This window comes from Anopheles stephensi, chromosome X (assembly GCF_013141755.1).
Source record: "Anopheles stephensi strain Indian chromosome X, UCI_ANSTEP_V1.0, whole genome shotgun sequence".
Classification (NCBI taxonomy): domain Eukaryota; kingdom Metazoa; phylum Arthropoda; class Insecta; order Diptera; family Culicidae; genus Anopheles; species Anopheles stephensi.
Genome location: NC_050201.1, coordinates 2,182,705 through 2,210,316, shown reverse-complemented (window position 1 = coordinate 2,210,316; position 27,612 = coordinate 2,182,705). Strand labels below are relative to the sequence as shown.

At 48.0% G+C, this 27,612-nt stretch overlaps 1 protein-coding gene across 1 annotated transcript in view; it reads right to left on the bottom strand.

The window, feature by feature from the left end:
• LOC118504199 overlaps window positions 1-27,043 on the bottom strand; it is a 28,142-nt gene extending 1,099 nt beyond the window's left edge. The window contains exons 1-7 of the mRNA XM_036038812.1: window positions 26,890-27,043; window positions 24,988-25,091; window positions 8,864-10,274; window positions 7,224-8,796; window positions 6,542-7,153; window positions 1,576-2,816; window positions 24-1,482 (exon numbers count right to left, since the gene is read on the bottom strand). Of these exons, the coding sequence (XP_035894705.1) occupies window positions 24-1,482; window positions 1,576-2,816; window positions 6,542-7,153; window positions 7,224-8,796; window positions 8,864-10,128 (6,150 nt within the window). The 5' untranslated portion in view covers window positions 10,129-10,274; window positions 24,988-25,091; window positions 26,890-27,043. The remainder of the gene's footprint in view (window positions 1-23; window positions 1,483-1,575; window positions 2,817-6,541; window positions 7,154-7,223; window positions 8,797-8,863; window positions 10,275-24,987; window positions 25,092-26,889) is intronic.
• Between the last annotated feature and the right edge of the window lie 569 nt (window positions 27,044-27,612).

Sequence of the window (27,612 nt, the reverse complement as noted above, 5' to 3'; positions counted from 1 at the left end):
TGCCGAGGTTGCGCTAGTCTTACCTGGGTGGAAATCAGCTCTCCCGGCATAAAATCGCGCACGTGCCAGCAAATCTTAAAGCTCATCGGTTCGCGCTCAAGCGTGGGCATCAGCGTATCGACGATAAACGCTTCATCCTTGTGCGAGTACGAAATGAACGCGTCGTACTGCTTGTTTTGATCGATCTGCTCTTCGGCGACTAACCACCGTAGCATATCCTGCTTGAACAGCCACACCTTTATCTCATGCTCGTACCGCATGTAGATGTATCCGCCCAGCAGCGCAATCAGCGCCATGATGACGAAGGCGACGCTCCACTGCACGTACAGCATTGTCCGCCGGCGGCAGAGTGTCGACTGGGTGCTGGTGCTTATCGGTTGACCATCGACGCACCGGAGCAGGTGGAAGTCAGGAATGTGCTTCACGTTTTCGCTTACGAACTCTAGCAATGGTTCGGTACAATCACACCGCCAAGGATTCGCCGACAGGTTGATCTGGTACAGTGCGCTTCGATTCGCCAGTTGCTGGACGAGCCGCTCGTCGAGTGAAGCTATCTGGTTCTGGCGGACGTCGAGTACTTCGATTCGTTGCGGCAAACTGTCGTATCGTACCTCGCGTATATTATTGTTGGCCACATACAGCCACTGCACAGCATTCCAACCTGCGCCGAACGATATCGGCAGCTCGCGCAGCAGATTGTTCGTGAGGTGCAGCTCGATGGAACCACAGTCGACGAGGGCAGGGTCCGGAATGGCCGGTACGTCCACCAGTTTCTGACCAGTGCAGTTCACAACCGCAACACGATTGGCCGGACGTCTGTAGCATGTGCACTCGCTGGGACAGAAAGCATTCGGTTGGTCCAGTTCGCAGATCAGCTCCGTGCTTGGTACATCGAACAGCGTGTACCTAGACAACTCGGGTGGACTGGCACACTCCGCACCCTTCAGCGGGAAGGGTGTTGCGTTTGTAGCGATATAATGTACGATCGGATACACCAGACAGTCGCAGTTTAGTGGATTACCATCGAGCAGCACCACCTGCGGCAATGGTACGTCTTTCACCGTTCGAAAATCGAGCGCTGTAATTTTGTTGAAACGCAGATCGACGGTTGCGATGTCTCTTGCATTGAACGGGAAGTCGGTGTCGCTTATGTACGCAATCAAGTTGTGCGATAGATCGAGATTCGTCAGCTTTGGCAAGTAATGCTTGAAGTCTTTAAACAGGGTGACGATCTCGTTGTGGGACAGGTCCAGTGTTTGCAGGCTGTTCAGAGGTTTGAACGGAGATCGATCCAACACCCAGGGTTCACCGTTCTTGTAAAACACAGGTCTGCCGTTCTCGTAAAACGACATCTGGTTGTGGCTGAGCGTAAGCTTGGTCAAGAAATGTGACTGCTTCTGGAACGCGTCCACATCGATTATACGCAGTTGATTGTTATCAAGATTTAGCTCTCTCAGCATTGCTATCGGTTTGAACAATTGTCTGCAAGGAGGAAGGAGAAACCAGAAGAAAAAACAAACATTAACAACTCTTGCTAGGATGTCAGAATAGCTAAATTCGCTCGTGTTCACTTACTCGTTCAAGCTCTTTAAGTTGTTGTGGGAAAGATCCAGTATACGCAGTGGACGGGTATCCTGGAACAGTGTGTTGGGCAACATATTCATCAGCGCATTATGTTGCAATTTCAACTCCTCCAGGTTGAACAAATCGCGCAGCAGCTTTTCCGGCAGGGCTTCAAGCCTGTTTTGGCCTAGCTCGAGCTTCCTCAGTCCGATAGCACCGGCAAACAAACCTTCCGGAAGCTCTGCAATGTGACAACTGGTCAGCGAAACGTGCTCTAGCTGCTGCAAACCGGCAAACAGTCCGTCCTCCAGCACGAGTTCCGTAGTTTGCTGATCTTGCGCCAGGAACTTGGTCAGCTTGGTATTGTTCTTCAGCAAATTGGCCGGCAGCCGGGTAATGCTATTACTTCTCAGCGACAGGTTCGATAGTTCCGGCAGCTCAGCAAACACATCCTCCGGTAGCTCGGTAAGCCGATTGTACGAGAGATCGATATCGCTCAGCGTTGGCAGTCCGACGAACTTATCTAGCCGCTCGAGTTGGTTGCGGTGCAGATTGAGCGTAACGAGCGTCGGTATGTTGGACACTAACCCGTCCGGCAGCTGCGATAATCCGTTCTCCATCAGCTCCAGTGTGCTGAGGTTGGTTAGTGGGCGTAGTATGGTGCTGGCTACCAGAGACCCACCGTCACCTTCGCGCAAATCGAGCCACTTCAGTGTGGTCAGGTGCGAAAACAGTGCCGGATTGTCCAGTGGCATCGCGGCGGATGCCTTCATCGAGAGCACTTGCAGTGCGTTCAGACCGGCAAATAGTTGCGGTTCCAGCGTTACATTCTCACTGTTATTAGCATTCTCCACGAAGAATAGGTATGTGATCGAGCTTAACTGGTCGCGGTCGAGAAATCCTGCCAGCGTGTCGACAAGCGACCGGTTCCCGGTCGGTAACGGGCAGTAGGAGTAGTCTAGCTGTTCGAACGCAAGCTTCGGCACATTGCGTACTGTTCGAAGCAGCTCGAAGTCGGGCTTCATTGGGCACAGGACTCGCAGCTGCTTTGAGGATTTGCGCATCGACAGGATGACGTGGAATCCTGGACACTGTAGACGCCATTCGGTGGCAGTGAGATTTTTCGTGAAGCATTCCTGGCCATTTGTGAGTGGTAGTAGCAGGACCAACACGACCAGAAACCCGCTCACCCAAACAGGGACCATCGAAGAGACCGTGTCACGGTGCTTGCCTCGAGATGGGGAGAAGAGTACCTGTGGAAGAGTGATAGAAACAAAAATATTGAGAGATGTGTGTTGTAGACAAAGGTTTGGTAATTCCCCTAAGCTGATTCGGGAAGACATTATTAGCTTGCTCATTTCATTAGCACAGCAAACCGTGCCTAACAGTACCGTGACTCATAGATAGCCGATAATGTGCCTATAAATATTTAGAATTTTCTAGCGAACTGTTTGTAATCGATCGCGAGTCGGAACCGTGTACGTGACGGTGGCGATCTTACGCGAATAGCAAGCTTTCTCTAATTTGCACTTGTTGCGAGGTTTAACGTTACATCCTCACCGTCAGCGCTCTAAGCCTTTGTTTTATTTGTTTACTCAACATACAGAAGAGTTTCAATGGAGACGAGAGCTCTTCAAATCTTTCCAATAGACGAAAGAGCCAGCATTGTCGGAAACTGATCTGCTGACATGGTGCTTCAGCAATGGCTGACGATGCCTATAAAATGGATGATTCCTGCCGACCTTTCTAAAGTACAAGACGCAAATCTACACAGTCTCTGGAAGTTCCGCCAAGAGCCGTGTATACATGCGAGCATCTTGTGTGTGTGTGTGTTTGTAGTTGTGGCGACGAGGGTTTGGTTGGTGAGACTGGTTCGATTGATCAGATGAAGGCAGGGTGCGTATTTACTCCATGTTTACATACGAGATGATCGTGCACGATTTTCGCACACACTGGCACGCTTATCACTCAGTGGTGTGCTGCGTTGATGTTGATGCTGTCCGAAACCGGTTATGTTGATGGCGCACGAAGCTGAAATCAACTCCTCTAGCTGTTGTTGTTGCTGATCGCTAGACGAATTCCCTTGTCCGACCAGAGTCAACACTGTTCGCACTGTGTCGTTATACGTCTTAAACTTACCTTTTACGCGGTTCCGAGTGTCAATTACGCACTACGCGACAACCACGTTTGAAATGCGGCTTCCGTTTCGGATTTTCACTTTGGCGGGGTTTTTCCCGTCACTCGTTGCACACGCACCGTAACGCAGCGCATGGGTAGTTTAGCTGTTTCGGACGTACACTGGCGCTACTGGCATCGTATAGCATGGTGGATGAACGCGGACACACGCACCCATACACTTGCACCATTCACTGTTCACTGTTGGACTGTAGCATGAAAGCTTCGGGTAGGTTGCTAATGCGGTTGTTTTGATGCTCTGAGTCAACGTGACACGTCTGACACTGCGAGCTGTCGAGAGCGTACTGGAGCTGTACGGAGTGTAGAGAGTCGACCGAACTCGCGACTCTCACGGTCAATCTTTTAAAACAAAACAGCAGGGTTTTACCCGCGACTAAAGCCAATGTTCCGCATCGCCTGGGCTACGTGGGATTCGTAGAACATAATGGTTATGTATGTACAAATCTCGCTGTCCACTTTGCGTACATAGGATCGTATGTTGGGAGATAAAGCTGCAAGCTGCCGTTCCATTGCCGAATCTGACCAAGCAGTTTGATTTTTTTTTCTATATCTACACTTCAGATATCGAGAAGTAGTCAGAGTAACGTAGATGAAAGCCGAAGTAGCCGAGACGGGACTCCAGATCACTATTCTCAAGAACCAAGACTATCCAACTACGGGTATAAGATAGTCAAGAGAGGGCCAGACATGTTGTAAAGTTGGTTAAGCGTTTTTAACCCCAACATCTGGAACCTAACAGCTGTCAAAGAATATCTTCGGAATATCTTCAGCATTAGCAGCAATCCTCGAAAATAAATTAAACCTACCGCCCTTGAAGAATCCAGAGCATAAAACCCTTGCCCCTACTGCTTAAATGCAGCGCAATTGCAATTGCGAGTCCCCTGTCGTACCTATGCAAGGGCATTCATTACCGATGACTCATTTACTGGACAACCGAGTGCACTCCGATGGCTCTAAACCGGGTTGTGTGTTGTTTATTGATTTTTTTTCTCTTTTTTGTGCCGGTTCTTGTGCGCTCCCTTGCAGGCACGTTTGATGGCTGTGCAAATTAATATCAGCTTGCGATTTAGTTGTTATGGCGCTCAGATTCCAGCACGAGCGGGGCCATTTTTAAACTTTATCTGAACCGTTTCCCGATACGCTGGTCCATACCACTGACTTACTTGTTTGAATTGGGGTAGTTTTATTCCATTAAGTCAGTAAAACTCCTCCCGAAAGTTATAGTGCCTAACAGGTAGAGAAAGAAGCGATATTCATGGTGAAATGTGTTGATTAACGACTTTAATCTTTCAGGCTCAAAAGTATCAGACTCCTGTTAGAGAGTAACGTTAACAAACCGGGAACCTCTTCAAACGATGGGTTTAACCCATGAGAAAACAGCACGAGTTTAACCATTTCCTGGTACATCGCTTGATCAGAATGTTTTTTTTATGTCTTGTTGAATATTAAACGAAGTAATGAATCGACAGCACTGTACTTTGAAGCTGATGCGAGATGAAACCGCTATTCGCAACAGTGATCTGTCCGCTAAATCAATGCTTTTGTTTCAGGAACGCTATTGCAATCTAGCTCTATTTCTGTAATGTGGTACAGGAACTCGGTACCCTGCGTTCCGGAATAACCCAGTCCGAAAATTACGACTAACTCTGGATGAGCCTACCTCTGATATTTGTACGGGGTAAAGGGTTATCCCTCTTGAGGTAGTTCTGTGTACTAACACCATGGGGTTTTCCGTCATCAAACTCTGCATCCTATCCGAAAACTGCCCCGCATCAAACTAGGTAGAAATTTGTAGAATTCGCCAGAGGATTTCATTTCATTGTCGTTTATTTATGCCACCGAAGTGCACAACACGGTTTGCTTATAGTCTTACACATACACATTAACTCTAGTTGTTATTCACATGCATAAATCTAGCGAAACGATGCCAGATGCCGAATAGAGATTTATAAAAGCCGGTAGGCTCCAGGGATAGCGCGGAGATGTTGCACAGAACGTATAAAAAAATGATGGTGCAAGATAATGACCGGTCGCACGGAAACAGACATCGACAGACGTGCCTTTGACAGGGTAACAATGATGTCTTCGATCAAAGACTTAACTTAAGTTATTAAACACACACTCACACACGGTCACGCTTCCGGGGATTTCCCCTTGCGATCTTTTACATGTTTGTTTTTTTGTTGTTGTTTTTGGCAATAAAACGTATGTAAAACACACCTACATCAGATCTATTGGTAAGAAGACCCACCGTGGGGGGAAGCGATAGGATCGGGGTTTGTTTAGGAGAAAAATGCCATTTAAAAATAAAGTACTACTACTTGCTAAACCGTCGGTCGGTTTCTTTGATCGGTATTTCCTAACGCTAACAGAGCCTTTGGATGTTCGGTAGAAATTGAGTTTGGCAGGATCGGTTAGTCAAAGTAAAAGTCCTACCGGGAAAATAGAGCCAAACAGGTCCTAAAACACAAATTAAGTTTGTACGCGCAGAAAACATCTTCACAATCGTTAAATACGCGAATAGAAATACTAATGCCGCTTGGGTTGATTCGTTTCTTGGGGTTGAAGGCCAACGGAGCTATGAAAGGTGCACTCCTCTGATAGGAGTGCCTCGTGCACAACGGTGTTTGTCTAGTGCTCAATCAATTTACTACATTGCTCAGTCTATTTGGTTGATGCCTATTCTCGTGTCAGTCACGCTTTGTTTTTTTTTTGTCTAATTTCGTTCGCTGTTCCTTTTTTTTTGGTTTTGGTTCAAGTACCATCTACCGGCTCCGGCCTATACGTCACTCTGCTTTGCATTGCTGTTGATGACGAACGCACCGTTAATGTGTCCATTGGCGCGGTACGGATTGATCGGTTGGTGATAGTATACGGGCGGAGTAACGCCACCATTTGCCGTACCGTTGCCACTAATGATGAATGGGCCTGAAGCGGGTGCCAGGGTAGGTTCGGTCGGGGGTGTAGTGAGGATGGGCGGTGTGGCAGGCGCTGTCTGCGGTTTGATAAGCTCCATTTTGTCATCCACCGGGGTACCTTGTATCTGCTTCATGAAAAGACCGCCGGCAGTACTGACGCCGGCCTTGACAGCGGTTCCAGCACCACTGCCACCGCGCACCTTCGGTGGATGGGGCATGGCAAAGCGCACCTTATCCCAGAACCATGGATCGCCCCAACGCACGTACGTGTTGGTGTGCAGGTAGGCTCGGAGTTCTGGCTCGAGATCATCAATGTTACCAATGTCGCCGTAAATCACGATAATTAGACGGTTGCGTCGTTCGGCCATGGACTGAAGATGTGCCGTACGGAACTCTAGCTGACCCCAGAGAGACTCCAGGAAGCTGCTGGAAAGTACGATGATGGTGCGTCGCGATTGCTCCACGGAGCTTGATATCTGAAAGCGGAAGTGGAGTGTAAATATCGAGGAAAGTCTACTGAGAAGGGTGTTACAGACAGAAACTCACCTGAGAGGAGATCATTTCACCCGGCGTCCAGTCACGCACGTGCCAGCAGAGCTTGAAGTTCATCGGTTCACGCTCGAGCGTTGGCACCAGATGCTCGGTAATGAACGCTTCGTCTTTGTGCGAGTAGGACACGAACGCATCGTACAGCTTATCCTTGTCCAGTTCTTCCTCCGCCACGAGCCAGAGACAGATGCTGTGCTTGAACAGCCATACCTTCAGCTCGAGCTTATAAGTGTAGTAAACGAAGGAGAGTAGGGCGGCGAGGCAAGCGATTATCGATACGATGACACACACTAGCACGATCGTGTGCGTACGGTCCTGGCATAGATCGTTGAGCGTGGTCTGCTCCAGTTGCCGGCCGTCCGAGCATCGCAGTCGTGCAAAGTCCTCTATGCGTCGTTGGTTCTTGTGAGCGAACGTCATGAACTGTGCTGCCTCACACTCGCAGGTCCAATCATTGTGGGCCAGCCGCATCGTGGTCAGTGCCGTACTAGCTGTCAGCTCTTCCGCAACGAGCGGGTTCAGTTCGCTGAGTTTGTTGCGGGTGAGATCCAGAAGACGTAAACCGCTCGGCAGCTGGTCCGCTTCCAGTGTGCCGATCGTGTTGTTGGATGCGTACAGCTCACGCACCTCACTCCATCCACCGGGTACCATTCGTGCCATATCGGGCAGCAAGCTAATGTTGTTGTTCTCGAGGTGCAACTCGATGAAGCGATAGCCAAAGGTGGTTGGACGGGGAAGCTGTGGCACCTCGGACAAACCCTGCCCGCTACAGTCCACGATTACACCCATATCTTCGGGGCGTATGTAACACCGGCATGCAGCCGGACAGTGGCGTATCTGGGTTGACGGTGTGTCTAGATCGCACAGCAGCTCACGCGTCGGTACGTCCTTGATCAACATTCCCTGCAGATGTTCGGGACCCTGGCAGTACAGAGCATCCGCCACCAGGTCCAGCCGATCGTACACAGCGGTGGCCAGCTTGTTCTGTATGTACTGTGCAAATGCGTACACGATACAGTTGCAGTTGAGCGGGTTATCGTTTAGCAGTATGCGTGCCCGTCCAGTTTGCTCTTCGAAGCTGCGGCGTTCTAGCAGAACCAAACGCTCCATATCGGCGAGATTGATCTCGATGATGCTGTTGTGGCGCAAATCGACCGTGATGGAGGGTGCCAGAAACTGGAGGTTCGCGTACGTAAGGCTGGTAATGTTGTTGCGCGTTAGATTGAGTCGCTGAAGTTCGTGTGTGTTGAGGAGTAGATCTCTTGGTACCGTTGTCAGCCAGTTGGAGGAGAGGTCGAGATCCCGCAACTGATGTAAATGCTGGAAGGGTGTACCGTCCTGTACGAACATACCGAACTCGTCCGGTGCCGGGATCTCGCTCGGTTCCTCGTCGTTCGCATTCCAGACAGCTCCAGGGAGGGTGTTGAGTGTTTCGAACGCTAGCTGATTTGATTGCAGATGGAGCGTGTGTAAGGCGGTAGTGTATCGGAACGCGTGCAGTTCGATCGTGTGTAGCTGATTGTGGTCCAGATAAAGTTCCTCTAGCTTGCCCAATGCCTTCAGTACGTCGCTACGATGAAGAAGAGAACGGGTTTTATTCAACCTGATAGAACGGATGTGTGATCGAGTGTACTTACGTGGATAGTTCGCCGATCTGATTGTGTGACAACCGGAGAGTATGCAATTCACCGGTATTCCTTAGCAACCCATCTGGGAGACTGGTTAGCTGATTGTGTTGTAGCTGCAGTATGTACAATGCTTTCTGATCTCGCAGGAGATCCTCAGGCAACTGGCGAAGTTGGTTGAAGGCAAGGTTCACCTGGGTGACGTTCGGCGATCCGTGCAGCAGCGTACCGGGCAGACTGGCAAGTCCCACCCGCTCCAGGTTAACCTGTTCCAGTGCCGGCAGGTTTTGCAACAGATCGCGCGGTAACGTTTCGAGTTCGACACGCTGGGAAGCTAGCTTCAGCTTTCGCAGCTCGCGATTGGCACGAAACAATCCCTCTGGCAGGGTGTGGAAGTTATTGAAGCCCATCGCCAGCTCGGTCAGCCGAGGCAGATCGGCAAACAGATCGGCCGGTATCGTTTCGAGCTGGTTCGCGGACAGATCCAAACGCTCCAGTTCCGGTACACCGGTAAACACCTGGCGGCTAATAGTTTGCAGCTTGTTGTGCCACAGTGTGAGCAGTCGTAGGTTGGGCAGATGGCGCAGCAATCGTGGATCGAGCTCCTCCAGACTGTTGAAGCTCAGCTCGAGTATGCGAAGTTTCGGCAGTGCATCGAAAATGGTCGGCGGAAGACGGAAGATGTTGTCCCGCATATCGAGCCAGGTCAGGTTCGGCAGATGCTCGAACAGGTCCGGTCCGATATCGCTGAGCTTCGCGTTGCTGATGGCTAGTCGGTCGAGATTCTCCAGTCCGGCAAAGTGGTGCCGCACTAGTGAGACACTGTGTTCGTGGTTTGCGTTGTTCTTTAGCCAGAGTACCTTTACTTGGGTGGTGCCCAGGAACGATACGAGCTGCAGGATGGATTGGTGGCGCGGAAATGGGCAATCGTCGATCGTTAGACGGTTCGTGTCACCGATCGAGAGCTGCGGTATCTGGTCGAAGTCAATGCGCCGGTTGCGCTGACAGCGCATCTCTGCATACTGGTGCGGTTCGATGCGTAGATGCACGGTTGAGTCCGCTTCCGGACAGTCGATCTCGGTTTCGGCACCGGTATACGAGCGGCAGGAGCAGTTCCGCACGTCCGCCGGACATATGCCGAAACCATCGAGTCCGAGCCCACTTCGGTAGCTGGTGAGAAATGCTTGACTGGGGTGAAGCAGTATCTGCAGCAGAAGTACCGACATCAGCATAGGCCATGTCCGAAGGCGAGGCCTCATCCCTTTGGGAGCATTCATTTTGATCGTTCGAATTGGAACGTAGTTCAATATCTGGTTTCTTGTAGCGTTGTTTGATAGTCCGGTAATTGAAGGATAAATAACTCTAGGTAGGTGACAGCATCCGATGACACATTTCCTCGATGTCTTGTGTCTAGTTCAGCTATCTGCAACAGAAAGAGAGAAGATAGAGAATCCATGAAACAGAGTACATTACGAGAGCCACGGACAGTAATTGGAGATGGGATGGATATCTGGATGTACCAGGATGCAAAAACTTGACCGCAGCTAACTGTCCGCTGTCAAAATTTGATTCTACACCTATTTAGCTCCAAAGAACCAGCCATTCGCCGATGGCCGCCATTCACTTGTTGCGTTACGAGCGGTTCTGGTCCGTTTACTTCGCGCGTACTGGACCGGTGGTTCCTATTTGGGTACGATTTCGATTCGCAGCGCTTCACCTAACGGAGATTTCTCGTTGCTTTTACAACGTTCAGGTTCTTGCCCTTGCATCACCGATGGAAGACGCGCGCTACACAGTGGACAGTGGTGTAAGTGCACGGTCAAGCGAGTTTTGTGTGCGAGGTTTTTTTTCCTCTGGTTTTTCATCGCGCCCTCCCCATGTATGTTATGTTCGGTTCCGTTTCGCCGATCATGTAGCTGGATGCGCGTGGTGTAAAATTCTTAAGGGTGAGGATAATATCGGACGACTGGTTTTAGTGGGATGTGTCGCTTCCCGGACAGAAGAACTGCCCGCCGGTTTGTGGCGTGGTTGTAGGGTTTCCGGTCTCGTAATACTTTACAGACCTCACATCTGAAGTATTCTACCCAGATACCTCTGATGGTCGGTATCTGTAAATAGAAACACCAGCTACTGGCTTATGATGGGCGATCACTTTTCCGAATGCCGATATACATTTTCTCACCGTGTGGCTTTCACTCGAGGGCAGTGAAAATGTGGAGCGAAAATCGTTTCAATAATTTCCCCCCCCACCCTAATACTTCAGAAAGCGAGCATCAAACGACCTCCGCAGAGGGTTGCTGTTCGGTGGGAAAAGCCTCTCCATTTTCATTGTCCACTTCCGGTGGGCTTCGAAGCAACCTCAACTCGACCGGGCCCGAAGATTGAGTATCCGAAACGAATCCCACACCCTCAGCTGGGCGTCTGATGATGTGATACCCCGATAAGGCCCTGTTCCGGGGAGTGTCTGCAGACGTTCTCCAACGAACCGTGGCCGCGCAGCAACGGCGAATGATGGGTTCATGTTTAATTTGGGAATTTATTATCGACCCTTTGGTCGAGGTCGATCTGTGGTCGTTCTCTTTCCCCGCTCGTTTTATCTCGTTAGCTCATTACTTTGCGACTGATTACAACCTTTTTCTTTTCGAGGTGATATAATCACCGCCCGCAAGATCGGCGAAGCATCCGAAACTGCTCGAATTTCGGTTGCATTGGGGGCCGAGCGAAAGCGACAGCCAGACTAGATGCTAGAGCAAGATGGGCGGCAGCTCACGGCAAGTGGAACGGCTTTTCATTCACCTATACCCTCGCCCCTTCTCCGCCCACCTCCCTTCCCGCGACAATTCTCTTGACCTCTTCACGGCAACAAAAGGGAAAGCGGGAAGGTTGTGCGAGCGCGAAAAAATGGTGCACCACCCTGAAGGGGTCGATAGTTTTGTTCCATTTGTTTTCCACGGCCACCCAAAACAAAGGGTGAAGGGGAGGGGTAGCTCGTGTTAGGTTGGGCCGTCTTTCAATTCAATGCCATTATTAAAACACGGGGGCTTTTTTCTCCATTTGCTCACTTCGTTTTTTTTTTCAATGCTAACCACTGACTCTTGTTGCAGAGTTCCAACAAACGGTGGGAAACGATGCTCCGCTGGGTATTATTTTTTTCAACTACGTGATCTTTTCGGGTGTGTGTGTGTGTGTGGGGAGGATACCTTTATAACGTTTGTTTTTAATTAGATTTTAATTCTCACTTGTGAGTAAAATGCGCCTGAAGGTATGCAATAAGATAATTTTGGACACTGTTGAACCTAATTGCGGTTATTGGGGACCGGGCCAGTGGCCGAGGCGACAACGGCGCCGGTCTTCACTCGTCAGGACCGGGGTTCAAATCCCATCTAGACCGTCCCTCCCTTACGTAGAGCTGACTACTTTACTATGGGTAAAAATCAAGTCACAGAAAGCCAGAAATGGCAGCCCCGAGACCTCTCGAGGTTGTAGTGCCAAGGAAGAAGAAGAAGAAGGACCTTATTGCTGAGGATCTGAGATCTGTTTCAGCAACTCTGGATTGGAGTTATCTCGGAGAATCTCAGCGAAACAGATACAATGTCCATGATTGCATACTTGCAGGCTAATAGTTGCCAACCCAAAGCCAAATGGAATAAAAAATCTAGCCACCCTTCCAACACGCTCACACTCCGGCAAAGGTGCCATTACGAGCTTAGTTTCGCTTTCCGACAACCTTCCAGTGTCTCGACGACGTGACATTGATAATCAACAAAACCGTCATCAGTTCGTGACCCGTACAAATATCACTTTCGACGTTGATCGCCAACCATGAAAGCGAGTGCTTGGGAAAAATGGCTCCAGTTAGTTTGTTTGTGTCTCTTCCTCTTCTTCTTCTTGTTATGTGAAGCAAATTCTTCTTCTTTTTAAGAAAACAAAAACACAAAAACTCCAATTATCAATTTCGCATGGGCGCATAACATTAAACCTGCGGAAGGCCGGAAAAGAAATCGGAAGCACTGAGCACTGAGAGAAAATAAATCAACATTCCCATTGAACGTGTGGAGATTTTCCCGGGGGTTTTAGGTTTTCCCATGAGGTAGAGTCGGAAAATGGATGCATTTCCAAATCGTTTTCCACCTTTTAAGTTGGTTGGTTGCTATTAGTAGGTAGTTTAAATTTTTAAGCTTTCTAGCCTTTTTTTTTTGTTGAAGTTGTTCCATCCGCTAAATCGGACTTCATCGAATATTCGCGCCCAGTGCCCAGGTGTTTGGCTGTGCGCGAAATTAACTGTTCATGCAAAACCTTAACACTCGCGCCGCTCGCCCCGCTACGCCCAAAATCGAAAAGAAAAGCACCGATAAGGTTCAATTTCCTCCCGTCAATCGATTTCCCAACCGATGGTGGTCTAATTGATTTTCCAGCACGGAAATGTTCGTCCCACTCTGTTCACTCTTGCCATTTTCCATTACCTTCTTTACACCAGCCATTTTTTTTTTGTTTGGCATGTGTTGTGGTTATATTTTGGGCGGAAAAATGAAGAGTTTCTCTCTCGTCTGGCGTGTTGGTATTATTGTACCGGCGCGAATGTGTATAATTCCACGGTGTTCACGGTTGTTCTGTTCCGGATATCTGTTCCGGGAGGCCTCCGGAGCACGGGACTAACTTTCCAATCGCCGGTGCTGCTTCATCGGTACGCTTCAACCAATTCCAAGCCCGGCTGTCCTTATTCTTTGGCGGAGTTTCGGGAAGGCAAGCAGTAATCAGTGGGGAAGGTGTAAAATAGTGAAAATGGTCGCGCTTTGTGCCCCATCTTATCCGAACGGAAATGGAACGCGATTAGTTATCCCAGTTTCTTCCTACAAGCTATTGGCACGCGGTTCCGAGCAGGTGTTCCAGATATCGAAGAATAAGGCGGCGGGCTTTGTGATTTAAAAAAAAAGCGTTACTAGTACATCTGGTCTGGTTACGTGGTATACGTCTACATAACTCTGGAGTTCTAACGTAAATTTCAGGTTGTATGGAAAGAGGAGTTCTTTTAGGAACGCTATTCTTAGAGAGTCTTTTTGAATTGTAAATCAGATTGCTGATAGATTGTGGCCTAAATAACCCTCAAATAAGTGGCTAGATCTCTATGTCGTAGACAGGATCCTGTCGAGTGACTCGATGTACCTCATTGAGTTAATCTTTTGTTCGATTTCTCTACGGAGGCAATGATGGGAAGAGTCCTGGACAATCATTTCTTGGAAAATTAAAAAACAATGGGAAGTATTTAAAAATTCACCAATAAAAACAAAGCACAATTTTTATCTATATAGCATTGTACAAATTTGCCTAATGAGACTCGCCCCAAAACATCATCCGCTTTGGGTTGGTGAGCACCAACCATGTCGGCTGATCTCACGTACGTGCAAACGAGCAAAATATATTTTCGTTAGCTCTATTTTTATTGGGTCTCCCTTCCTGTTCCAATGTGTGAGGTTCACAAGTACAGTCAGCGATTCCGGCTGTTCCTCAGTGTGCGTCCTGAAGTCCTGAGAGACACCCAGGCCCTCTTTAGATTAGGTCCGTTTTTGTTGATAGCGCTTGTTTATCATGTCGCGCGACGTTTTGGGATAAACTACCCGTCCGTCTGCGGTGGCATGTCCCGTGGTAGAGCGTTAAATTTGATAAAGTTGCCGAGTCGCTGTCTCCACATGCCAGCCACGACGATCCCCCGGGGAAGGTTCGGTTCGGTGGGCAGCGAATTGAATAAAAGTCTGGCGCAATATGTCATCCGAATGGGGACACGTGGTGTACGCACGGTACGCAAAATATGATACCCTGCTAGTGGACGTCGACAAACACACACACAAACACACACGCAAAATCAAATCTCTTCAATGTCCCAAGACTCAGGACATATGTAGAGGTTAGTCTGGGTAGGAAGAGCGAGCGAGAGAGCAGCCAGGGTGGGGAACTCTTTTGTGTGGAGCGACAGCCGTCCAGCGCTAATCTGCTGGCTCCGGTTCCGGTGTACAATTTCTACCTTCAAGGGTTTAGTTTCTTCTGCAGTGCTCTTTTGCTGCAACACCGACCTGGAGGGTACAAAAGCGCAAATGTGTGCAGTTTTGTGGAGTACGCCGAATCACGGTGGGTAAGCAGTGGACAGAAACAAATGGCGATTTGAATTATTATGGTTTAACAAAAAAAGGCTCAACGCTCGGAGAATTTAGTTTTTTGAAAACTAAAACGCATTCAAATGGGAAATTGTGCTATTATTTATGTTCACTTGGGTATCAAATTATTTCCCGCAACAAAATGGGACCACATTTTTGCATGAAACCATCTTACCCAGCAGATTAATATTTCCGCTCGGTCGGAGTGTGATTCTAGCCCGTTCTCCGGATACTGCTCTTCACTCGAACTACTGACGCGTTGGCTGAAAATACACTTCGTTAGCAAATACTTTTCACAACATTCCTAGAAGGTGAGCAATTAGTGAAAAGTTTTAGCAGACAGCAGCAGAACGTTGTATCGCGCTCGCTCGTCCGTTTTTTGTACGCCTTGGGAAACCTTATCGAATGTATGCGCTTCCCGAGAACGGAATGTTTCACCGCCCGAGTGTGTCTCGTTTGATTGGAGCCATTCCTTTGTGTGTGGTGGATAAACATTCAAACAAAACCTCACTTAATACGCTTACAATTTATCGAGCAATAAGTTGTCAATTGATTTCGAGTAGTGATCGATACATGATTGCCCTATTAGTAGCAAGCGAAGCGGGAGTAATGGGGTAAAATTGCTCATTTAATGGCTCTTTTATGAGAATCACATCCCGAATATGATCTGGATGGAATTATGTGCTTCTGAGGTCCTTCTGACGTCTCTTGAGCGTAGTCCTCCAACATCGACTGCCAGACTACGAATTATAGTAGAACTCAGGGTCTTCCAACTAGATTGAGGATGAATCGCAGGCTTGTGTTTCAATATGGAATTTGAGGAGGCCTAGAAAATCTTTGGATCAAAACATCACGTATTCAATGCATTTCAGAACCTCATTTTAAACTTCAGCAAAGTTGAACTTCACTCAGGGAGTAACGATGTCCCTGAAATTCCCTACCAGCACTTTGTTCATGGTAACATCAATGTCAATCATAACGTAACCGACACTCGAGGTTTCAAACTTCAACTTTATCTTCTCGAGAACATCCCCGGGATGGCATCAAAACTGAAAAGAGTTTTCCATCGAAGAATAAAATTAGTTCCTTCCGCTTCAATGAACTCAATTTCTTCGTACGAGGTACTTCTTTTACAGGCTCTGCACTCTGACTCTAGAATTCTTCTTTGAAGGATCTCTCCTTCACGTCTATAGTTTCTAAGGATGAAGACTTAGGGACATCCTTAAAGTCTGGCGAACTTCTCTGATGTGTTCTAGGTTCTAGGTGAGCAGTAATCTCAAAACCACTTCTTTAGCTATGCAATATAACATAACCTCAATGAAGCAATAGCTTGATCCCCAATATTCAACTCTTTCCCAGGTCTCAGGTTCAGGACATTTAATTCTCGTTTGGACAGTGGAATTTCTTGGAGACACAACAGTAGATTGGATTTTTTGGAAGATTTCGAAACATATAGACTTTTTCCAAAGAAGATAAAAAATACTTTTTAAACGTATTTCCCTTTCTTCCGACTGTACTTCCACGTTCATTTCATCTCACTAAACAAAACAAAAACTCCCGTTACAACAAAACAGAAAACGGACGGCGCAGAATTGAGGTTAAAACAATGTTCATTAAAATAGCACCCGTGTGGCACGTGTGGAAAGCAGAAGCAGAAGCAGAATATCTAAATGTATGTTGCTCTCTGGAGCATTTCTCCCTCCGCCAATGCATTGCATCTCATATGCATCTCATCGTGAGCCGCAACCAATGTTGTTGCACGTGAATAAATTGTGCGTAATTTCGCTTGGGTGGAAAATCCACCACGTGTCTGTGTGTGTGTGTGGATGCGTTTTCCGGTTGCACATCTTCACGGCTGCTTTTTTATGCTCTCTCGTAGCAAACATTGGTGAAGCATTTGCGATGCAACTTCCACATCAAAGCCCCGGTTTCGGAAAGGAAATACAGACGCGCTGGTAAAGAAAAGCATTTCGATCCGCTGGTCGTTCGCTTTGTTGTGCATTTTCCCTCGGGTGGAAACGCTACGCTAAAAGCAGTGGGGACTGATATCGTTCGATCGTGATTGTTGGAGAATTAAAAACGTCCAAATGTACGTCGGTTGGGGCTTTTGTGGAAGGCTGCTGCGTCCATTTTTATGTTCTGTTTTATAACTGCAACTCGGGAAGGCTACAAAGCGTAACAATTATCACCGTGCGGTTCGCTCTCGCGCCACGAACGATGATGACATAATTTACTTATTTCTAATGCAAGACCACGCCGTGCTGTGCACGCTTTTGTTTTTTCGGGGCTGTAAGCTACCTTCATCGCTGTACAACCGGGCGGTAGCGGCGATTCGCAGCAGGCGCCGGACCGAGGCACACACCAGAAGACCATTGGCGAGCTTGGTTTGGTTTGGTGCTGGTGGAAAATTCGCTACGGTCTGGTTGGTTTCTTTTTTCTCTTCCCAACCCCCCCCTTCTTTACTCTCACCCCACTCCCACTGCCCACTTCACCTTCCAAAATCTGCGAATCGTATCGTGAAAAGTGATCGTAAAATAAAAAAATGCAGGTTCCTTTACCAAAATCGCTTCTCTATCCCAACCCCCCTCACACACACTTTACCTTTCATATGATAGACACAATCATACAGCAACTACGCTACCATGGTACGAATGCGAAGGTAGGAAGGTATCAGGTTGGGCATCACTCTTAAGTTTTTTTTTTGCGGTAACGAATCCCATTCGCACATTCGGACACTTTGCGGCCCGGGCGAAAATTGTTGCTTGTTGACGATGTCTCGACACTCTGCAGAGCCCCATTGGAGGTGGTGAAAAGCAGAAAACCGCAGTGATGGAACGATGGAAAAATTCGGGTGTAAATAGTGGCGTTTGTTTTCATATTTTTAAGCACTCTATCTGCAAGTGTAAACTGTCCACTGTCACAGAGTGTGCTGTTTTATGCAAGAGTGGTGGCTTGAGCTTTAGGCATTACGCAAACAAAATGGCTGTGGTTTGCCTGTCGGTTTTTGTTTCATTAGTAGCTGTTCATAGAGTCATACTGCTCTTCTGTCCATGTGGATGGCCTAAAAAGACTTTCAGAGTGCTGGGTCTTCCGGATCCAATCTCATGACATGCCGACAAGAGCCTGATAGTGGCGACTCCTCTATTACCCTTCCAAACATTTTGGCTGGAAGTACCCTTGCGCGTATCTCAACATCTTTGTTGTTGTCGATGCTGACTTTTGACTCTAGATTGGTGATGTTTTGCACTACTCCAGAGACATGATCAACTATCTGTGTGAATCAGGTCCTATTCACCTTCTGCATAGGAGAGTCCTGAGAGGAATTTTGTCTAGGTTATCGGTGTCCAGTGCTAGGACTCTATATTTGACTTCTAGAAGATGTTTCGGAGTCTCGGATGGACTCACCACCCTGACCTAGGTCCTTGGTGATAGCCAAGAGCCTTAAGTACCTTCAGATGTCTCCAGCTAATAGTTTTGTTGTTGTCTCCTTACTTTGAGGACTTTTGGACTTTTTTTTTTCAAATCTGTTCAAAAATCAGGTTGTCAATCATAACGACCAGTACTTGTAGGGATTCGCTGCACACATCACCTACGGTATTGTGGCCCAAGCAAAAACTAATCTTGTTTTGTTTCGGGTTAAGTTACATCTCTTCTTACATCCACTCCCTCCACTCCTCAAGCTGTGCGTTGTGGTCTAGAATTCATTTGGCGCCAATAAATGCACCAGTTCGACACGCACCACTCCTTCAGCCACGCGTTCAAAGGGTAGAGCAAAATAATTAAAATAACCCTATCGTCTCAAAGGGGGGGTTGGCTGAATGTATGTGGCCAGAGGAAAAGGTTTTGGTGGGATATATTTACCCTCATTTTTTTCTTCTTCTTCTATTCCATTATTCTTATGGAGGAAGCAAAGAGGAAGAAGCAAAGTGAAAAGCGAAGGCACAAAATCATGCAGAGCAGAAGATTTAAAGTCAGGTGGAACATCGGTACACTCCGCCATACCTGTCCGTCCTCATGCGAAGACCGCAAGAGACCTGAGCGAAGCATTCGGCCGAAGCGACGAACGTGCGAAATTGAACGTGGTTTACCGAGCCGCGTTTTTCGTCCCTAACGGTGAACATTCCGGGCGTGAATACACTCTCTGTCCCCCCCCTGCTGTGGAGTGATCCCCCTCTCACCCGCTCCCGATGGTCGCTCGCTTCTTTCGCGTGCAAGCAAAATGGTCCAACTGAGAGGATGCTTCCTCACGAGAGTTGCTGCCAAGAACGAGACGCAGCAAAGCGATGAAGGCAAAACATAATTGTGAGTTTGGAGGGAGCTTGTTGCGAACGAAGTGGTGGTACGGCAGGTGGTTGCGCTATTGCGCCAACAATGAAAAGCGATTCGCGCAGAAGGAGGATGGAACAGACAATCTGTAAAACAGGTCGCTTCGTGTGTAAATTCTCTTGCCGCTGTTTTCTTCTCCTACATTTCTTGAGTTTTCTGTTTCAACCCCTGCTGCTCTCGATGTGCTTTCCACCCCCCTCCAACTCCCTTTCTCACCATCATCATCACGAACTTGCCAATGTTTACTGTACTTCAGAGCGAGGCTTTTGCTGAGGCCATGAGAAAATTGTTGGCTAGCTGGCTTCTTTTTCATGAGAAGCTGCGTGCACATGGAAACCGGTAAACACATGGGAAACACTCTTCTTGAGCGCCCGAGAGGGATCATGCGATCGTTGCAAACAATCACTGCGCACTCTCCTCGGTCTAACCGTAAGGCTGGCTAGCCCGAACGAGCAGCAATGATGATGAACGAGCGAATTAATCTTAATCCAAATCATAGCAAAAAAGGCGCACACACAACACAAAAATGAGTCTCAAACTAGCTTAAATTTCTCATAAACAACAAAGCGCTGGTACCGAAGATTGGATCACCGATCTACACCGCCAGTTCGCTTCACCTTTTGTGCATTATGACAGTTTGTTTCCCAGTGCGTGGTTTTTGTTTGTGGTATTTGTAAGCCGGGTCCATCACCTCCCTTACATCATAGCACCGGTCTGTGTGTGTGTGTGTTTGATCCAAATTTAATTAACGATACTCAGACCACACCACCTTCCAGCGGAGTTTGTCGCGTTGTCAGCGCGTTTGGTCCGCCCGGTTACATTACTGAGCGCGCTAGGTGGCAATCATAGACACTACACTTAATCGGTTAGCCACCATTATTAGTGGCTGACATCTGGAAAGTGTCTGGGGGGAAACCGGGGGAAAGGGGGTGGAAAAATGGTTACCTCGCAATAGCTCGCAAAGGTGTTGAGCTTTAGTGGGCAGTGACTGGCGCAGATGGCGCTTGAGCGTTCAGCTTGTCAAACGTTCCTCATGGACCGAGAAGGCGAACAGCACCGGGAGGAGGAGTGCGGAGAATACAATGGAAGGGTCCAACCAAAGCACTCGATTCCATTTAGTTGTTAAAATTAAATTTTGGGCTCCGGCGCGACTTGTTACAGGAAAACTGTGCCGGAAAAACGGAACAGTCGTCACCCGGTGGACCTCCGTGGTTGTTTGGGAGTGAATAGAAGCTGCATGAGGGGAGAGCCACCGGGGAGAGATGGAAAATGAAGCGGTTTTGTGTGATGTTGTGTTGTGAGAGCCCATTAAAATTTTACTAGACTCGCGCAAGCACACTTGTCTTACTTTATTTTGTTTTCCTTTTCTGTCTGCCTTTGCCTGCCTGGTGTTGTTACCATTATGTTCATGATTTCAGAGTTTTTTTTCCCAGGGTTTTTGGTTGGGGGTGGACGTGTGGGTGGCAGGATGATTTTAACTCTTTTCGGCACTGTTGCTTGACGGCGTGCTGTGTGTGTGTGCGCTTTGCAACGGGTTTCTTCCCGTGCGAACGATTAATACCGAATTGTGAAGCTGTGATTTCTTAGGGGTGTAGAACACTGGTTGATGAGGCAGAAACTTTAACCTGCCTGCTGGTTCTTTGCAGCAACTCGAGAGTTCCTTCGTTCAAACTCTGCAGCTAGATAGTCACTCCTGAGTATAAGTGGTCCGGACTCTTCAGTGTGAGCGACTGGTTTCCATGTATATCTCGTTCTTATCCTTGGGCTCTACAACCTCGAGAGGTCTTTGCCTGCGACTACTGCTTCTTTTAATTATAAGAGAGATATTCCCTAGCCATGACTAGTTAAGCCAGCTTCCTGGACCTTCCGAAGTAGGTTCCTTCGCGTGTAGGAGTATCAACTGCTATATTACCTCTATACCTATTATAGGACCTTGAACTAGTGGCCATATGATCTGACCTGTCATTACTGAGACTCTTGACTAGATTTTACGTATCTAGCTGTATAGTCCCCTTATTAGATAGTATTCGATAACCTATCCTGCTGTTGGAAAGACCGGTATCACCTCCGTAACAGAATCCTCACATCTTTGTTGTAGCCGCCCAGAGAATACTAACTTTGACAACCCTGCACAGCTGCATGCTGCGTGGATGCAGTACAAAGTAAAAAGCGACAAAAAAAGGCCACTACCTCCCCCCGAACCGGACCGGGTGTCGGAAACAATGTATTACTTTGCTAACCATGTGCGACGGTTTCGGATTGCATCATTAGCATTAGCTGCCAGGTCGCGCAGACATTCCGGAAGGCGTCCCGGTTCGGAGTCTTCTTATTTTTTCGCCTGTTCCTTCTTCCAGGCACGCTTCTTGGGCGTTCCGTAGCGTGTGCGCGCATGCAACAGGAAGTCCACAGCAGAGAACGCTAATGGTGAGCGAATTAAGTGAGCTTAAAATCTCGACTGTCTCCCGACGAGGGAGGCATATTGTCTGTGAAATGTTGTTGTTGTTGTGTTTTTTTCCTTCTTTCCCGTGTGTGTGTGTGTGATACCCCTTCACACGTAGAAAAGCACGTGCACAGAGACGGGGGACAGATAAAGCGACTATTTCCGCACGGTTCGGTTTCCCGACCTCCCTCGCCCTTACGCTTCGCGAGACACTAAGTTAGCCGCGACTGCTAATCCTCCCATCTGACACGCTTTTTCCGTCGTTTGTTGTCGATGCTGCGGCAGTGTCAACCCGAGGCTGGCGGCCGGATTTTGCTGGACAGGAAAGAAAAATTATTCCCATTCACGTCGCATTCGTTGTGTGGTGTGGACACACCACAATAAATGTGCGTTAATCACCGGTCGGGAATGTTGTACACCACGGCTTGATTCTAGAGCAAATCGCTTTACACTGATCGAAGCAAATGATGCTCTTAAAATAATTCTACACCTCTAGATATGGGCGCCCACAGAAAGGTGGGTTGAAGTTAGCGGTGGCGATGCTTAAAATACAGCAAACTTAGCGTACGACCAGCAACTTCCGGAACAACTTCAAACCAGAGCAGAGCGGTGAGTGTGTGGGCTGCAGCAGCAGCAGCAGTATGTCCGTGCTCTCGCTAGTACGTTCCGCCCGGACGAGCATTTCAACAGTCTGCTTTCGCTTCGATTCGACGTTTGCCGGGCTCTAGCCATCCGGAACCCTACTCGTGGAGGGGGGCGAGTACCTTCGGCTAACACAACAACCAGGTGAGGGCGAGCAGTAACCTACTGCTGTTGCTGCTCCGGTGCCGGAATCAATTTACAAACATCCGGACATTGGGCGAATTGGGTACGTCCGTACCAAAAACAGGAAAGGTGTACCCGGCTGGTGTACCCACCGGGTTTCGAAACGACTCGCTCGAACAATAGTTTACCGGTGGGAGGAAATCGCTCTCCTTTCGATTAGGTTCCGGGCAAACCGAACGTACCGGACGAACCCTCCTAATGTCGGTGGAAAGTAAATCATTGCCCGGAAAGGCTGCGGTTGTCTGATGCGGTTACACCCGACGTGCCTTGACGCCTGTCCCGGGCATGTTCTGGGCACAATTTCATTGAACATTTCCATACAATTGCTTCCAAAGGGGACAGGGGGAGGGGGGGAGGGGAGGGGAGGGAGCGAGAAAGTTGGAGTTCTAGACCGTGTACCGAGCACAGGACCAAACGATTTTGATAAAGAGGATTTCGTCCACCGGCAGTGTTTGCACCTGTTGACATTCATTGCGCCCTGGCGAAAGTTTCTCGCCTCGCCAATATTTGGGCGATGCAAATAGTTGCCTCCGAGGGCGTCAGTTGTGCCGTGTGCTCCACATCTGTCATGTTCGGAATGCATCTCGGCGGGTAAGCCCGAGCGCGGGCATTGTTTTACCGGGCAAGTTTTGTTTCGATGCACACACGGGGACACCACAGCAAAAGCCGTCCCGTAAGCCGTCGTTGGTGTAGGAAGTTTTGTGACCACGGTACATCGCAAACTTCGATGTGCAACGACGTCCTTGATGTAGCACCGCAAAGGAGTGGAAAGAAGCTGGTGCAAGAAACGCTTCATACTTTTCGCCTTGTTCGTAATCCGTTTGTGTTTCGCCACGACCACCCTGACCACCATCAGACTCCCGCTGCAAGGTTGCACTTTTACGCTGCATACTGCTTGGGTCAACATTCCTGTCTGAATGATGGGAGTTTGCGGCCATGACTCACCCATGCCGTGTTGGGCAGTGGCTGCTGGCGCGCTCGCTCGCCCCTACTGTGATGTGTTGGTGTAATTTCTTGAAGTCTCTTCGTTGTACTCCCGGAATGTTGCTTCTCCGGGACAGATGCGCTGGTCGAGCGAGATCAGATTAAGATACCAGGAAGAAGAAGGGTGTGTGGCGAGTGGGAAGCGTAAAAACAAAACGTAAAAAGCACACGAGAAGGAAGGCTTTAAGGTTAAGTACCTCTAAAGAGCGCGTGCAGAAGCAGCAGGCGGACACTGTGCGGACACATTCCAAGCGGCGGCTCCAAAGACTCTCTCTGCCCTTTGAAGGTGGTTAAGGCAGGGAGTGTGGTTACATTTTTTTAATGTTATTCTCACTCTCCCATTAGCGCTTCGGTGCGCTTTAAGAAAACTTCCAACGAAGAATTCCAGCTGTGTGTGTGTGTGTCCGGATGTTTCTGGCGAATTATCGTGGCGCGCGGGCCCACAAGATGGCGGAAGAAGACTGTGTGGCCACAAAGTTTTTTTGTGGCGCAGAAGGGCAAAAGGTTTTACAAGACACAGTAAGATAGATTTTTTTTTAGCCCAATAACTACACTTCGTATAGTTACTGCACCGCACGGAACGTAACTAACGACTAGCTGCTGGTAGCGTTTTAATCAAGATCTGGTTGAACCGATCACCTCGTGCAGGAGATCAAGAGACCGAGGGAGAATAGAGAATAGAGACTGACCTCTAACCCAGATGTCTAAGATGAGCGTGTTGGTGCCGCCCGGCATGTTAGAATTTGTACCGGTGTGACTCGTTAGCTCGTGTTTTCCTATACAGACATACTATCTTTAGAAGCTTCCCGTATCACCATTGCGTAGCAGGTCGAGTACGAAGCGCGAACGGACACGCACAGCTTTGTGCGCATATAAGAAAGGTCTTTCGATCCAAGTTCTGGAGCGAAAGAGATAAAACGCTCGCAGTTGTTCTGGACGGAGCCGTCATTCCAAACCGTCATTACCACCACGGGACAGGAAAAAAGCTTTTACAGGGTTAGGGATGTTTTTTTGCTGCGAATCGCGCTCGAAGGTAAAAACCTGAAACAACAGCCCTTAACACAGCATCCGACGCGCATCTGTCGCCCATTCCTGTTTTGTTGGTCTTGGAGCAGATGGATGCCTTCATCTGATGGGGGTTGTGTTGTAATTCTACCGATTGAGCTACACGCGTACACAACCACACAAGCCGTCATTCTAAAGTGGTAAGTGTTCGAAAAAACACAGTAATTCTTGTGTCCTGCTTTCGAAATTATACCTTCCATGGTGGGGGGTTTCGATGACCAGCTGCGCTACCACACCGGGTATGTCCGGGAGATACAACATCACACGCACAACCATAGTAAAGCGAGAGAATGTTAAACAAAACCCAAAAAAAGGAAACAAGAAGCAAAAAACAAATCGAAACTTACCTTAGTTTTAGTATCGATTTTCGCCCGTGCGAAAGAACTCTTTTTGTTTGTTTGATGATACGGCAGCTTTGCTAAACGAACCAAACATTAACAAAAAAACACAGCTAAACACAAGCGAGAGAGAGAGAGAGGATAAAAAAGATGGTGGTTGATTGCGCGCACACAACACTGTGTATATTGGCGATGGCCGCGGATGCTGTGTGGATGCTTCTGGTCTCACACGCACTCGCGCACATACCGGTGATTGATCTGTATGCACTTTGTTTTTTTTCTTTTGGTCAATCTACACCCGATCGTACGCCGATTTTTTTTTATATGTGCGGTGTATTTATCCAGCGGATTGTTAGGCTTCGGGTTTTTTACTTCCTAACGTTTGGCAAACGCTGTCAATTTTTTGATGTCCGATCGCGTGCGTATTGCGGCTATAGGTGTGCGTGGTTCACTAGTTTGATTAGTGTTGTTGATGGCCGTTTGCAAAAAGGACGTACAGTGACGGACGTAAGAGTAAGTCAGGCTGTAATTTCGTAAAGGTTAGTTGAAGATTTGAAGAGAAACGTTCCTATAGTCAGTCCATGACCAAGACCAAGACCTCCCGAGATGGTTGAAACTAAACTAAAGCAGTAGTTTTGAACAGTGGACCTAGTCTATTGTCCGCCACTGTATGTGGCGATCGAAGGTGATGGAAATTGAGCTGTCAAATCCAATCCAACTTGGCTAAAGGAAGGAGACCGACTTTTTTTTTTGGAGACGTTTACAGTACTCCGTGGGTCTGTATTTCCAATTTTCTGCACACCTTTTCTGAGTAGTGTTTGATTTCCTTTTTTATTTCTTCTATACTTTTCAACAACAAAATGATGTCGTTTTTGTTGACGTTTTGTGGTTGCTTTTATGCGTGTCAATTTTAATTTAACTTGCTGATGTTTTGAGACGGGGGTTTTTTGCTTCCTTTCCGATTTCCACAAACGGGTGGAAATATTCGACCGTTCGGTAAAGCAGCTAGTGGTGTGTGTGTGCGTTTTTTGTTCTTCTGTTTCGTTGCTGTTATTATTTGGTTTTCGTTTAATCGTTTTCTGCGTGTGCTGTGTTTGTTTGGGTTTCGTTGGAGCCCTTTTTTCATTGCACACTCACAAAACCGGTGCTGACGAGCGTTTGCTGATGTAGAGTTTGCTGCACGAAAAACTTCCCCAACCCAGCTGGTGTGTGTGTGTGTATGTGGTTGTGTTGAGCAGGGGCGTCAGTGCGTTGACTCGAGGTGTATAGCCAAGGTTTGGAAGTTTGATTGGTGTTCGATTGGATGGATGGTCCTGGGCGGCCCGTCGCCACTTGCTGGCCGCTCTCCCATCCACTGTGCCCATGCAATCGGTAACGCTCTATCTATCGGCAACGAGCACGCAACACAAACACAAACCTGAAACTGTAACCTCCAACGTACAGGTGCACCGACCGCCCGGTACACGTTGCGAAGGCGAAAGGATATTTGTTTGTATTCGTCGACACGCACACGCGGTTTGTTTTTCTTACGGGGGTGTGTGCTTCAACCCCTTTTGCACCCAATCAACCAACCCCTTCAAAGGACACTCTTTTAGACACACACACACATACGCACACAGTATTTAACGCACAATCGGGTGACCAGTGTAAACAATTAGCATCGCACACACATACAACACTAAATCCACCATCCACAGATCACACTGAGCAAAACTATCCCGAGGCACAGCACACCGCCGAAAGGAAACAGGATCACCAATTTTCACCCGACCATTTCCCAAATGGAAAAAGTTTCCTGGTATTTTTCTGCACTACTTAAGCAAGAGTTTTGGGGGGGGGCAGGCGACACTTGCCTTGGGTAACGTTACCACGCAACAAGAGAGCAACAGATAGATACACAACACGACGAACCTGCAGTGTACGGTCTCGGTGTACAACCCTATCTGTCTGTCTGTCTGCACGCGCACAATCCTTCACGGTGAGCGTCTACCGAACGAATGATGCACCTCAAATCCTCCGCACGGCAAGCGGACGTCTGCAGAGTAACGCAACACCGGCCAGAAACCGGCACTGGAAGGCCGACCGACCAATTCTTCGGTGGAACGGTGCAGGGTCGTCACTCATTTTGCTGCTGCGTGAGTGTCCGTGGCTCGTGATCATGCCGACACGAGTTTTATACAGTGCGTGACAAATGTTTTCGATGGTGGTATTTTTTATAAATGTTTGAAAAAATAATTCAAAAATTAAATGGAAGTAAATGGAGATGAAGTAAGCGTTTTAGTTCTGAAAAACAAATAATTTTTGGCAAGTCACAAAAATTATAATCTGATTGGTTAAAAATATAGCACAATGTAGGTTCGGATTCTCAGGTATTCAAGTATCCAACTACTGATAAACAAAAACACAATGCTTCAATTCTTCTTTGGTTATACTATTTCAAAAATCTTGGCCTACCATTTCTAACCTTCGATGAATTGATTTTACCTGTAGCTGGATAGTCAGTCCTGCGTCCGGAGGTGGTCTGGATGGAATTAGAACCCCGGTCCCGCCGTGTGAAGACAGGCGCGGCTAACGCCTCGTCCCAGTGCCAGAAATTGTATCACTAAATCTACTAACCTACTATTGAATCTATTC